Raw genomic sequence first — 13,396 nt, 5'->3', positions numbered from 1 at the left:
CTTTTTATGGCTGAGTAATATTCCATTGTATATATGTGCCACATCTTCTTTATCCATTCATCTGTTGATGGACACTTAGGTTGCTTCCATGTCCTGGCTATTGTAAATAGAGCTGCAATGAACATTTTGGTACATGACTCTTTTTGAATTATGGTTTTCTCAGGGTATATGCCCAGTAGTGGGATTGCTGGGTCGTATGGTAGTTCTATTTGTAGTTTTTTAAGGAACCTCCATACTGTTCTCCATAGTGGCTGTATCAATTTACATCCCCACCAGCAGTGCAAGAGTGTTCCCTTTTCTCCACACCCTCTCCAGCATTTATTGTTTCTAGATTTTTTGATGATGGCCATTCTGACAAGTGGCTTTTTTTTTCTTTTGTTTTGCCTACCAGGTATTTTTCATCTTTAATTTTTTTTTTTTTTTTTTTTTGGCTGTGTTGGGTCTTCATTGCTGTGTGCGGGCTTTCTCTAGTTGCGGCGAGTGGGGGCTACTCTTTGTTGCGGTGCGTGGGCTTCTCGTTGCAGTGGCTTGTCCAGTTGCGGGGTATGGGCTCTAGGTGTGTGGGCTTCAGTAGCTGCAGCATGCAAGCTCAGTAGTTGTGGCACGCAGGCCCTAGAGCATGCAGGCTTCAGTAGTTGTGGTGCGCAGGCTTAGTTGCTCCGTGGCATGTGGGATCTTTCCGGCCAGTGTTTGAACCTGTGTCCCCTGCATTGGCAGGTGGATTCTTAACCACTGCGCCACCAGGGAAGTCCTACTTTAAAAAAAAAAAAACATCTTTATTGAGATATAATTCACATTACATAAAATTAACCCTCTTAAACTATGAATCAGTGGTTTTTTTTAATTACATTCAGAGTTGTGCAACCGTCACCACAGTCAATTTTAAAACATTTTTATCACCCCAAAAAGACACCCTATTCCCATTAGTAGTCACTCTCCATTTTCCCCCAATGCTCCCAGCCCTGGACAACCACTGATCTTCCTTCTGTCTCTCTAGATTTGCCTACTCTGAACATTTCATATAAATGGTGTGATGTAACACGTGGTTTTTTGTGTCTGGCTTTTTCCACTTAGCATGTTTTCAAAGTTCATACACTTTGGGACTTCCCTGGTGGCGCAGTGGTTAAGAATCCACCTGCCAATGCAGGGGACACGGGTTCGAGCCCTGGTCCGGGAAGATCCCACATGCTGCGGAGCAACTAACCCCATGTGCCACAACTACTGAGCCTGCATGCCACAACTGCTGAGCCCGCGTGCCACAACTACTTGAGCCCGTGTGCCTAGAGCCTGTGCTCCGCAACAAAGAGAAGCCACAGCAGTGAGAAGCCCACGCACTGCAATGAAGAGTAGTCCCCGCTCGCTGCTACTGGAGAAAGCCCACGCACAGCAACAAGGACCCAACGTAGCCAAAAAAAAAAAAGTTCATACACTTTGCAACATGTATCAGTACTTCACTTCTTTTTATGGCTAAACAATATAATTTTGTATGGATATTCCACATTTTATTTACCCACTTGTCATTTGATGAAGATTTGGGTTGTTTTCGCTTTTTGGCTATTGTGAATAATGTTGCTGTGAACATTCACATATAAGTTTTCGTGTGAACTTATGTTTTTATTTCTCTTGGAAAAATATTCCTGAGTTGAATTGCTGTGTCATGTAGTAACTCTGTTTAAACCTTTGAAAAACTGCCACACTGTTTTCCAAATTGCCTATACCATTTATAATCCCACAAGCAATATATGAGGGTTTCAATTTCTCAACATTCTTTCCAACACTTATGTCTTTTTTTTTGTTATGTCTTTTTGATTACAGCCATCCTGGTGAGTGTGAAGTGATATCTCCTTGTGGTTTCCATTTGTTATTTCACTAATGACTAATGGTGTTGAGCATCTTTCCATGTGCTTATTGGCCATTCGTATATCTGTTTTTTTGTATTCAGATCCTTTGCCCGTTTAAAAAAATGGATTTCCTTTTTAAATGCTGAGTCGTAAGAATTCTTTAGATAGTCTAGATAAAAGTTCCTTATTAGGTATATGAGTTACAGGAATATTCTCACATTCAGTAGATTGGATTTTCACTTTGGTGATGGTGTTCTTTGAAGCATAAAAGTTTTATTAAATTTTAATGAAGTCCAGTTAAGAGTTTTGTAGTTTTAGTTCTTACATTTAGGTCTGTGATATACATATTGAGTTAATTTTTTTAATTAATTAATTTATTTATTTTTGGCTGTGTTGGGTCTTCGTTTCTGTGCGAGGGCTTTCTCTAGCTGCGGCGAGTGGGGGCTGCTCTTCATCGTGGTGCGCGGGCCTCTCACTGTCGCGGCCTTTCTTGTTGCGGAGCACAGGCTCCAGACGCGCAGGTTCAGTAGTTGTGGCTCACGGGCCTAGTTGCTCCGCGGCAAGTGGGATCTTCCCAGACCAGGGCTCAAACCTGTGTCCCCTGCATTGGAAGGCAGATTCTCAACCACTGCGCCACCAGGGAAGCCCCCGAGTTAATATTTTAATATGGTGTTAGGTAGAGGCCCGCCTAACCTAACCTGTTCTTCTGTGTATGGATATTCAGTTGTCCCAGCACCACTTGTTGAGAAGACTGTTTCTTCCCCCATTGAATTGGCTTGGTATCCTTGTTGAAAATCAATTGACCGTAAATGTGAGGGGTTATTTCTGGGCTCTCATTTCTGTTCCATGTGTTCACACAAAAACTTATATATGAATATTCATAGCAACATTATGTCTATCCTTATGCCAGTACAGACAGTCTTTTGAAATCCGAAGTGTGTGTCCTCCAACTTGGTTCTTCTTTTTCAAGATTGTTTTGAGCTATTCTGGATACCTTGCATTTCCATATGAATTTTACAGTCATTCTGTCAGTTTCTACAAAGACACCAGCTGGGATTTTGATAGGATTGCATTGAATCTGTAGATTATTTTCAAGGAGTCTTGCCATCTTAATATTAACTTTTCTAATCCACAAATATAAACTATCTTTCCATTTAGTTAGGTCTTCTTTAATCTCTTTCAACAATGTTGTGGTTTTCAGATTACCAGTTTTGTGCTTTTTTAAAAAAGTATATTGCTAAGTTTTTTATTCTTTTTGATACAATTGTAAATGGAATTTTCTTAATTTCATTTTCATATTGTTCATTTTTGTATACTTTTGATCTTGTACCTTGCAACTTTGCTGAACTCATTTATTAGTTCTAATAGTTTTTTAGTAGATTCCTTTGGATTTTCTAAATACAAGAGCATGTCACCTGGGAATAGAGATAATTTTACTTCTTCCTTTCTGGATGCCTTTTGTTCTTTTTCTGGACTCATTGCCCTGGCTACAGTCTCTGGTACAGTGTTGAAATGGCAAGAACAGATCATCTTTTCTTAAGGCTATTCTTATACTTAATATAAAATTAAGTACTTTATCACTTAATCCCATTATCTCAATTCATTTGTTGCCATCAGTTGAGGGCTTGGCCTGAAGAATGAGAGGGGAGGGGAGGGACCAATACTACTTTTAGGGACTCAGCCCTGGAGAATTACGATTTTCCTCAATACTGAGTTTGAGCTCTTTGTCCCCCAGAGCAGTGGTCAAAACCCTGACAACAGAGAGGTGCACACATATTAAGTATGTGGACCTTTCCAAGAGAGTATTTTAGAGAGTCCTGGGCGCTCTCAGAACCCAGGGCCTCTTCCAGATGCTGTTTATAAACCCAAGCAGTACACCTGTCAAATGGCGGCCAATTTCCATGTAGTTAATGTGCTTAGTTAGAAATCTAAAGTTTCATGAATTTGACAATTTAGGATATGTTCTGAAGTCAGTATGTCAATCCCTACCAAGAATTATGAAAACAGTCATAAACTTTTAAAAAAATTTTTATTGGAATATGGTTGCTTCACAACGTTGTGTTATTTTCTGCTATACTGCAAAGTGAATCAGCTATTTGTATACATATATGCCCTCTTTTTTGGATTTCCTTCCCATTTAGGTCACCACAGAGCACTGAGTAGAGTTCCCTGTGCTATACGGTAGGTTCTCATTAGTTATCTGTCTTATACATAGTAGTGTATATATGTCAATCCCAATCTCCCAATTCATCCCACCCCCTCTCCCCCCTTGGTATCCATGAAAACAGTCATAAAGTTTGACTGTTTAATCTCTGAATCCTGAGAATTTATCCATCAGAAATAACTCAGAAGCCCCCCCCCAAAGAAAAGAAAGAAAAAAGAAAAAGAGTGTTAAGATCTTTAAAAGCAGAAGTGGTAGGGAAAAATCAAGACTAATTTAAAAATTTAAATGTCCAACAGTATATATTGCCATGATAGAGTATATATTTTTTAATTTTTTTTTTTTTTAGAGTTTTGTTTTTTGATGTAGACTTTTTTTTTTGGCTGCGTTGGGTCTTCATTGGTGCACGTGGGCTTTCTCTAGTTGTGGCGAACAGGGGCTACTCTTCGTTGCTGTGCTCGGGCTTCTCATTATGGTGGCTTCTCTTGTTGCGGAGCATGGGCTCTAGGGCGTGTGGGTTTCTGTAGTTGCGGCACGCGGGCTTCAGTAGTTGTGGCTCACGGGCTCTAGTGTGCGGGCTCAGTAGTTGTGGCACATGAGCTTAGTTGCTCTGCGGCATGTGGGATCTTCCCAGACCAGGGCTCAAACCCGTGTCCCCTGCATTGGCAGGCGGATTCTTAACCACTGTGCCACAAGGGAAGTCCGAAAGAGTATATTTTTATCAAACATAGATATATACTGATGGAGTATTAGTTACCAAAAATGACTAAATGACTATATAAAATCACTGAAAAGTATTTACAAAATGATGCTAAGTGAAAAAAGAACACAAAACTATAAGTACACAGGTTTTTACAGTGGCATTAAAAATTCTGAATGTGTGTAAATAGTTTGGTAAGAGATGATGAGGAAATGAAAATATTGTTGTGTAAGAATGACATACAATTATAGGTAACATTCAAAAGTTGTTCATAAATTCTTTTCAGGTATTTTATTAATAAAAATGTAACATGATCACAGTGCTGATCTGGTCAAAAACTGAATTGTGACAGCAGCACCTGTTTTAGAGGATTAGAAAAATCTCTATAGTAACATGATTGCCGGCACTTAAACTGAGCCACTTAAAAATAATGACTATTTCAGTTTCTTATTTAAAAAGAAAATAATTTCAGTTAGTATATATATTTTTTCCCATAGAAGATTTAGAAGAACACAGAAAAGTGAAAGTATGTAAAAAAAAAAAATAACATAATTCTATCACAGAGATGACTACTGCTAACATATTGGTTTATAGCTTTCCATTATTTTTATGTAATGGAGATTTTGAAATAGGCTTAGATTATTTTGTAATCTCTGTTTTTATCACAAAAGTTGATGATGCACATTTTCAAATGAGTGTGTTATCCAGGGGGCGTCTTTAGGTAACCAATTTCCTAGAGGCCTAGAATGGGGTAGAATAGATGCACTTGCTGACTTGCCTTTTTTCTCGCCTCTGCTATAGAAATTGGTGTGTTAGCCAAGACTTTCATTGACCAAGGGAAGCTCATCCCAGACGATGTCATGACTCGGTTGGTCCTTCATGAGCTGAAAAATCTCACCCAATATAGCTGGCTATTGGATGGTAAGTGGAATATTGAGAACATTTCAGCTGCCCAAAAGGATGCGTGCAGACAGGAGAGTGAGGATTTCATGTGCTACAGACATGGATGGTGGTCAGGGGGCCTGAGTGCTGCCACTCGCCACCCTGGGGCCTTGGGGGTCAGTCATCTTCTCTGGCTTGCTTCTTTTATTTAATGCACAGAGGGAAGTGGACTGCATGATTTCTAAGCTCCTTCAGATATGACTTTTTGTTCCTTCCCCGCTTTTTGAGAATATTTAGGATAAGGGAGGATCACAAAAGGAAGAAGGAAGGCTGGAGAGTAACTTACAATCAGCTGTAAACATTCCCCAGCCAGAGGTGTGGCGGGATCCTTGAGGATATGTTGATTTTTAGTTTCTAGAGAGAGGTGTTTATTATAAGGAATTCTCTCACACAGTTATGGAGGTGGACAAGTCCTAAGATCTTCAAAGTGAGTCAGGAACCTGGAGACCCAGGAGAGCTGGTGGTGTGATGGTGTAGTTTCAGTCTGAAGGCAGATGAGACCCAGGAAGAGGTGATGTTTGAGTTTGAGTTCAAAGGCAGGAAAAAGCCATGTCCCAACTGCAAGGCCATCAGGCAGGAGGAATTCCCCTTTATCTTCTGGGGAGGCCAGCAACTTTATTCTATCCAGGCCTACCCACATTAGGGATAACAGTCTGCTTTACTCAGTCAACTGATTTAAGTGTTAATCTCACCCCAAAACACCCTCACAGACACACCCAAAATACTGTTTGACCAAATATCTGAGCAACCTGTGGTCTGGACAAGTTGACACATAAAATTAACTATCACGGTTGCCCTACAACTACAACAAGGTTGTCATCAGCCTTCCTGGTGTTATTGCTTTTGTTCAGATTGCTCAATATTAACTGATTTTCTTCCTTCATCCCTTTCTCCCCATGGCTCTTTCTTCCTTTGTTCATTTTTAATTTACTTTCTAAAGGTTTTCCAAGGACACTTCCACAGGCAGAAGCCCTGGATAGAGCTTATCAGATAGACACAGTGATTAATCTGAACGTGCCCTTTGAGGTCATCAAGCAACGCCTCACTGCTCGCTGGATCCATCCAGGCAGCGGCCGTGTCTACAACATCGAATTCAACCCTCCCAAAACCGTGGTGAGTATTTAGGGAAGAACTGACTTGGCCTTCCGTGTAGCCAACTGTCTCCAGTCCTCTTGCACTCACAGATGACCTTGGATACCCTTGGATGACCAGAACTCCTGAGGCCATGTTCTCAGGTTACTTGGTGTAGTCAACTGGTCTAGTCCAGTCAGCTTGGTAGTAAAGGCATCCCCAGGAGCAACGGGGGTTTATTCCTTCAAAAGCATATATTGATTTCCTACTCTGTGCCAGAGAGTGTGTTAGAAATTGGGGCAGTAGGGATTAATGACACCTTGGGTTATTTAGGGCTTGCAGTTGAGATTCCCAGTCTGTAGCTGAATCTTTTTGTATATATATGTTTTTAAAATAATATATATAATAATATATAACATAAACATAATATGTAATATAAAATTATCTAGAGGCTGCTTAGAAAACCTTTTGCTCTAAAGAGAAGGTGATTGACACTGTGGAAATGATCGTGGGGTCTCATGGCTCTGTGTTGCAATGACCTGGATTTGGATTTGATTCCATTTATTTAAAAACACATTTTTGTTTGGTGCTTGCATAGATGTCTGTTTAAAAATCAGTTAACTACCTATAAAAATATCCTTCAAAAATATGATATTTGATGCCAGCATCTTCTAACTCCCATTTAGGGCATTGATGATCTGACTGGGGAGCCTCTCGTTCAGCGTGAGGATGATAGACCAGAGACGGTTGTCAAGAGACTGAAGGCTTACGAAGCCCAAACAGAGCCCGTCCTGGAATACTACCGGTGAGTTGGTCACTTTTCACAACTTCTCTTGTCTGATGAATCACTAAATCATTTTCTGATTATCCATGCTTTATAGCCAAAGTGCTAAAATACCAGAAGATCCAACTCAAATTGGTTTAAATAATAAAGGACATTTATTTGCTTGTGTAACAGAGAAGTCCAGAAGGTAGTTTGGGCTTCATTTGCCCCTAGGTTTGATCAGAATTTTGCTCTTCTCTCTGTTTTGTATTGGCTCTGTCTTTAGGCTTCCTGCATAGTTATACATGGTTGCCAGGAACAGCCACAGCATTCTCTTCATGAAAGGCTGAGGGGTCGCCTTCCCCCCAGTGAACAAAAGCCTTAGATTGAACCAACTTGAACAGCCACGGTGGTCAGGGAATGCTTTGTATTCTAGGCCTAGGTTACTGCCCATTCCTGAACCAGTCACTGGGATGGGAGAGATTACACTCATTGGTCCACACCCAGAGCAGGGAGTGGGTCAGTCTCACCCAAACTCTGTTGTCTAGTGGAGGGAGGGCTGGAATGAATGCCGGGGAGGCAGACCTAATGGTGCCCACTCCCTGTGACAATAGAGGGCACTACAGCACAGAAGACTCTCAAAGGACATAATCCTCAGATCACTTATTTGGCCAAACAGTCTTTAGAAGTTTATATTCAAACGTAGTTTTGTTAACTCTTAAGGGTAGTCATATCCCACCACAAATATGGGAACTCTACTGAATTAATAATTGACTCAGGCTAAGAAACAATTCCGTTTCTTTACTCAGCCTTCCCCTCTCCTAACAGAGGATTGATTACATTCACTTTCCTTTCATTCATTCACTTACTGAAAAATGACTCAGCATTAGGACAGGACAGTGCTGTGGTTAGAGCACAGACTCTGGAGCCAGAGTGCCAAAGTTCAAATCCCAGCTCACCATTTATTAACTTGACCTTAACCTCTTGCTTAACCTCTGTTTTCTCCACTGTAAAAGGGGGATGAGACTAGAGGGTTGAAAGATGGAGTTAATATGTGTAACTCTTAGAATTGTGTCTGACATACATTAAGCACTATATGATTATTAGCTATTATTGTTGTTGTTGTAATGGGGTAACTATGCAGTGAATTCTGAAGCAGTAGTCTCCAAATAATTTTAATAGTTATTTCTGGAGGGTGAAATTACAAGGGAGTAGCTGTTACTATAATTTTGTGATTGATTATATAAAGAGCCTGGCTCTGCAGATTACCAGCTGTGTGGCCCTGGGCAAGGTGTTTCAACTTCTGTGCCACAAATTCTTCATTTGTAAAATCAAAGCAGTATTAAATAGTACCCACTTTATAGGGTTGTTAAGGGAGTGAAGTGAGAGAGCCCCTATAAAGACTTACAGCAGTCCTGGCACTGTTAAATCACTGAGTGGTAACGATTATAATTTACTCTGTTGACACTGTGCTAGCTAGGCCCCTGGTCCACACAGATAATTAGACCCAGTCCCTGCCAGCCCCAAAGAAACTCACCTTCTTTATGAGGCAAAGTGCTGGGTAAACAATATTCATCATACAGTGTGATACGTGCTTATGTGAATCAGAGACCTAATTCACCCTAGCTTAAGCAAAAGGGAAATTTATTGGTCATGTAACTAAAGGGTCCAAAGGTAGATGGTTTGGATCCAGGTGTTCAAACAGTGTCATCAGGCCTCAGTCACTCCATTTCCTTATGTTGGCTTCAATCTCAGGTGGGCTCTCCCTGTGTGAGCACCTCAACATTCCAGCTCACCTCCTACCAGTTTATCTACCCCAGCAGAAAAGAGAGCCTCTTTGCCTGCAAAAGTCCTGGAGTTGGCACTAACTAGCTCTGATCATGTCCATCCTTGAGTCTGGGAAGTAGGGACAGTACCATCTGAATCTCACAGACTGAGTTTGGTGAAAAGGTTGTTTCCCTAAAAGGCTTTTGTTATTCATTCAAAAGTAACCAGAAGAAGGGAGAACACATTGTTGCTGAGCAGATAACAACACTGTGAGGCTGTTAACAGAGGTAATAACAGAATGCAGTGGAAATACAGTGGCCGTAGGGATTAGTTCTCTAAAGTGTGGGAAGGGAATATGGGAAGACTGTAGAGATGAAGTGTATGGCCCAGGTCCCTATCTCAGGAGGTACCCTAGTCTTTCTCGGCTTCTGCTTTTGCTACCTCTTGCCATCAATCAAAGCATTTCCCTCTAAGCTCCTGCACATAGAACTAGGAATAGACTTAACCAACAATTAAAAGCGGTATTTGCAGCAGCCTTAGTGAGAGTCTGCATTGTTATTTTAAAATACCGACAGTTGTATTGTTGCTCTTAAAACTCTTCTCAGCTGTGGGACATCTGATAGTGTAATTAAGTCTGTGTTTACAAGCAACATGATGCTCTTACTTTTTAGAGGACCAATAGCTGAAGCTGGGTCCATTTTATTACGTAGAAATTAAGGTGACACATGTTCGTCCAAGGTACACATCTTTAGGACTGAATAGGTGCCTGTAGTTGTTCCTTCAGTAATTAACCCACTTCTGACATTGGCTTGACTTTAAGGTGGCTCTTCAAGAGGCTTCCAACAGTCAAGAAGCTTGTTCTCTTGAAAGTTTTACAAGATGTCTGTGAATTTAGAAGCAGGAGGGCTTTAGCAGATGTTTCTTACCAAGAAAACAGTGGGAATTATTTAACTTAGTCTGAACTGGCAAATCTTATGAGGTATCCAGAAAGGAATGCTTTTGTTCCCAGTGAAACATCTTAAAATCTAGTGAAAAGGTTACAGAAGTATGACGGATCCTGTTTTTAGAAAGTAATAAACCAGAGTTCTTCATTTGCTTTTCTGCAGCCTTTAAGCCAGTGTGTATATGAGTAGCTGGAGCAGGAGGGTAAATAAGAGGAATGCCAGAATCTCTGGCAGGAATATGTCTGTTTTGAAAAGCAGCCCCTGGATTCTGATACTTCTCACCATTGAACCCCCAGGAAACTGGAGTGAATAGACTTTGGCTGCTGGCCTGGTAACAAGCCAGACAAATCTGCCTGGGGAGAAATAGAGAAACCCAATAGGAAACACAATAAAAACAACGTTTTAAAATTCCCTTTTCCCTAAAATGCAGAAGGAGAGCATAGAGAAAAAATAAACGAAGTGAAAGAAGGAAGGATAATCAAGTATTAGAAAGCTGTCTTGCAAAGGGGTAAGTAGACAAAGAAAGCCAAGGATGTTCTGGTGTTTGGCAGGACCTGTGTTTGGAAACCTACTACCATTTTGGTGATTTGGGTTATTGCTTTACATCCCTAACACATAGCTTTATCAGTAAAATAAGGAAACTTGAGCTTTAAAGAGGATTAAATGAATTATTAGCACTTAGCACATGCTCAAAAAATGATAAGTGCATCTTAAAAGTGACCATTTGTGTTAGCCAGAGCACACAACTGAAACCAAAATCTAGGTTTTCCAACACCCAGCCAAGTGCCTTTCTCTCTTGATCACACAGACCTATACTTACTGACACCCTTAAATCTACACTATCATCTTTTAAGAATCATTTTGAAAAGCTCATTAGGAAAACTGAGACCTGTGGGATTTTTTTTCTTTCATTTTTTAAAAATTGAAGTATAATTGACTTACAATATTATATTAGTTTCAGATGTACAACATAGTGATTCAATAGTTTATTAGAAAATTATCACAATAAGTTGTTACTGTCACCATACAGTTATTACAATATTATTGACTATATTCCCTATGATGTATTTACATCCCCATGACATTTATTTTACAACCAAAAGTTTCTACCTCTTAATATCCCACACCTATTTCCCTTATTCCCCTGTATCCCTCCCCTCTGGCAACCAGCAATTTATTCTCTGTATCTGAGTCTGTTTTGTTTTGTTATGTTTGTTCATTTGTTTTGTTTTTTAGATTCCACAAGTGAAATCATACAGTGTTTATATTTCTCTGTCTTACTTCACTTAGCTTAATACCCTCTAGGTGCATCTATGTTTTTGCAAATGGCAAAATTTCATTCTTTTTATGGCTGAATAATATTCCATTTTATATATATACTACATCTTCTTTATGCATTCGTCTGACACTTAGGTTGTTTCCATATCTTGGGTATTATAAATAATGCTGCAATGAACATGGAGGTGCATATAGCTTTTTGAGTTAGTGTTTTTGTTTTCTTTGGATAAATGCCCAAAAGTAGAATTGCTGGGTCATATTGCAGTTCTATTTTTAATTTTTTTTTTTTTTTTTTTTTTTGCGGTACACGGGCCTCTCACTGTTCTGGCCTCTCCCATTGCGGAGCACGGGCTCCAGACGCGCAGGCCCAGTGGCCATGGCTCACGGGCCCAGCCGCTCCGCGGCACGTGGGATCCTCCCAGACCGGGGCACGAACCCGCGTCCCCTGCAACGGCAGGCAGACTCTCAACCACTGCGCCACCAGGGCAGCCCCTATTTTAATTTTTTGAGGAACCTCCATACAGTTTTTCATAGTGGCTGCACCAATTTTCATATCCACCAACAGTGCATGATAGTTCCCTTTTATCCACATCCTCACCAACACTTGTTATTTGTTGTTTTTTTGATAAAAGCCATTTTGATAGGTGCGAGATGATATCTCATTTTGCTTTTGATTTGCATTTCCCTGATGATTAGTTATGGTGAACATCTTTTCATGTGTCTGTTGGCCATCTGTATATCTTCTTTGGAAAAATGTCTGTTCAGGTCCTCTGCCCATTTTTTAATCAGATTGTTTATTTTTTTGATGTTGAGTTGTATAAGTTCTTTGTATATTTTGGATATTAACCCCTTATCAGATAAATCATTTCCAAATATCTTCTCCCATTCAGTAGGCTGCCTTTTCATTTTGTTGATAGTTTCCTTGGCTATGCAAAAACTTTTTAGTTTGATGTAGCCCCATTTGTTTATTTTTGCTTTTGCTTCCCTTGCCTGAGGAGACAGATCTAAAAAAATATATTGCTAAAACTGATTTCAAAGAGCATACTCCCTCTGTTTTCTTCTAGGAGTGTTATGGCTTCAGGTCTTACATTTAAGTCTTTAATCCTTCTTGATTTTGTGTAAATGCTGTGAGAGAGTAATCCAGTTTGATTCTTTTCCATGTAGCTGTCCAGCTTTTCCAACACCATTTACTGAAGAGGCTGTCTTCTCCCCATTGTATATTCTTGCCTCCTTTGTCATAGATTAATTGACCATACAAGTGCAGGTTTATTGCTGGGCTGTTTATTCAGTTCCATTGATTTATGTATATGGTTTTGTGCTAGTATCATACTGTTTTGATTACTGTAGCTTTGTATTATAGTCTGAAGTCAGGGAGCATGATGCCTCCAGCTCTGTTCTTCCTCAAGATTGTTTCAGCTATTCGGGGTCTTTTGTGGATCCATGCAAATTTCAGAATTATTTGTTCTAGTGCTATGAAAAATGCCATTGGTATTTTGATAGGGATTACACTGAATCTGTATATTGCCTTGCGTAGTATCGTCATTTTAACAATATTGTTCCAATCCATGAACATGGTATATCTTTCTATTTTTTTGTGTCTTCTTCAGTGCCTTATAGTTTTCTGAGTACAGCTCTTTGACCTCCTTGGTTAGATTTATTCCCAGGGTTTTGTTTTTGTTTTTGTTTTAATGCAATTGTTAGTGGGATTGTTTTCTTAATTTCTCTGATAGTTTATTAGTGTATAAAAATGCAACAGAATTCTGTAAAAAGAGGGAGAGGACTCAAATCAATAAAATTAGAAATGAAAAAGGAGAAGTTACAACAGACACTGCAGAAATACAGAGCATCATAAGAGACTACTACAAGCAACTCTATGCCAATAAAATGGACAACCTGGAAGAAATGGACAAATTCTTAGAAAGGTATAAC

At 39.8% G+C, this 13,396-nt stretch overlaps 1 protein-coding gene across 5 annotated transcripts in view; it reads left to right on the top strand.

Annotated features, from left to right (window-relative positions):
- The window catches only part of AK3 (adenylate kinase 3), a 47,938-nt gene that overhangs the window by 7,874 nt on the left and 26,668 nt on the right, over positions 1 to 13,396 (top strand). For 4 of the 5 annotated variants that reach the window (XM_028493947.2, XM_028493946.2, XM_007112337.3 and 1 more), the window contains exons 2-4: positions 5,504 to 5,623; positions 6,585 to 6,757; positions 7,402 to 7,520. In XM_028493947.2, the coding sequence (XP_028349748.1) occupies positions 5,504 to 5,623; positions 6,585 to 6,757; positions 7,402 to 7,520 (412 nt within the window). Of the gene's footprint in view, positions 1 to 5,503; positions 5,624 to 6,584; positions 6,758 to 7,401; positions 7,521 to 10,619; positions 10,698 to 13,396 lie in introns of all 5 variants that reach the window. The other variant, XR_448084.3, reaches the window with a different exon arrangement.

The sequence above is a fragment of the Physeter macrocephalus genome, chromosome 9, assembly GCF_002837175.3.
Source record: "Physeter macrocephalus isolate SW-GA chromosome 9, ASM283717v5, whole genome shotgun sequence".
In the NCBI taxonomy this organism is placed as follows: Eukaryota; Metazoa; Chordata; class Mammalia; order Artiodactyla; family Physeteridae; genus Physeter; species Physeter macrocephalus.
The sequence above is the reverse complement of the archived record's forward strand: the minus strand, read 5'-3'. Positions and strand labels throughout refer to the sequence as shown.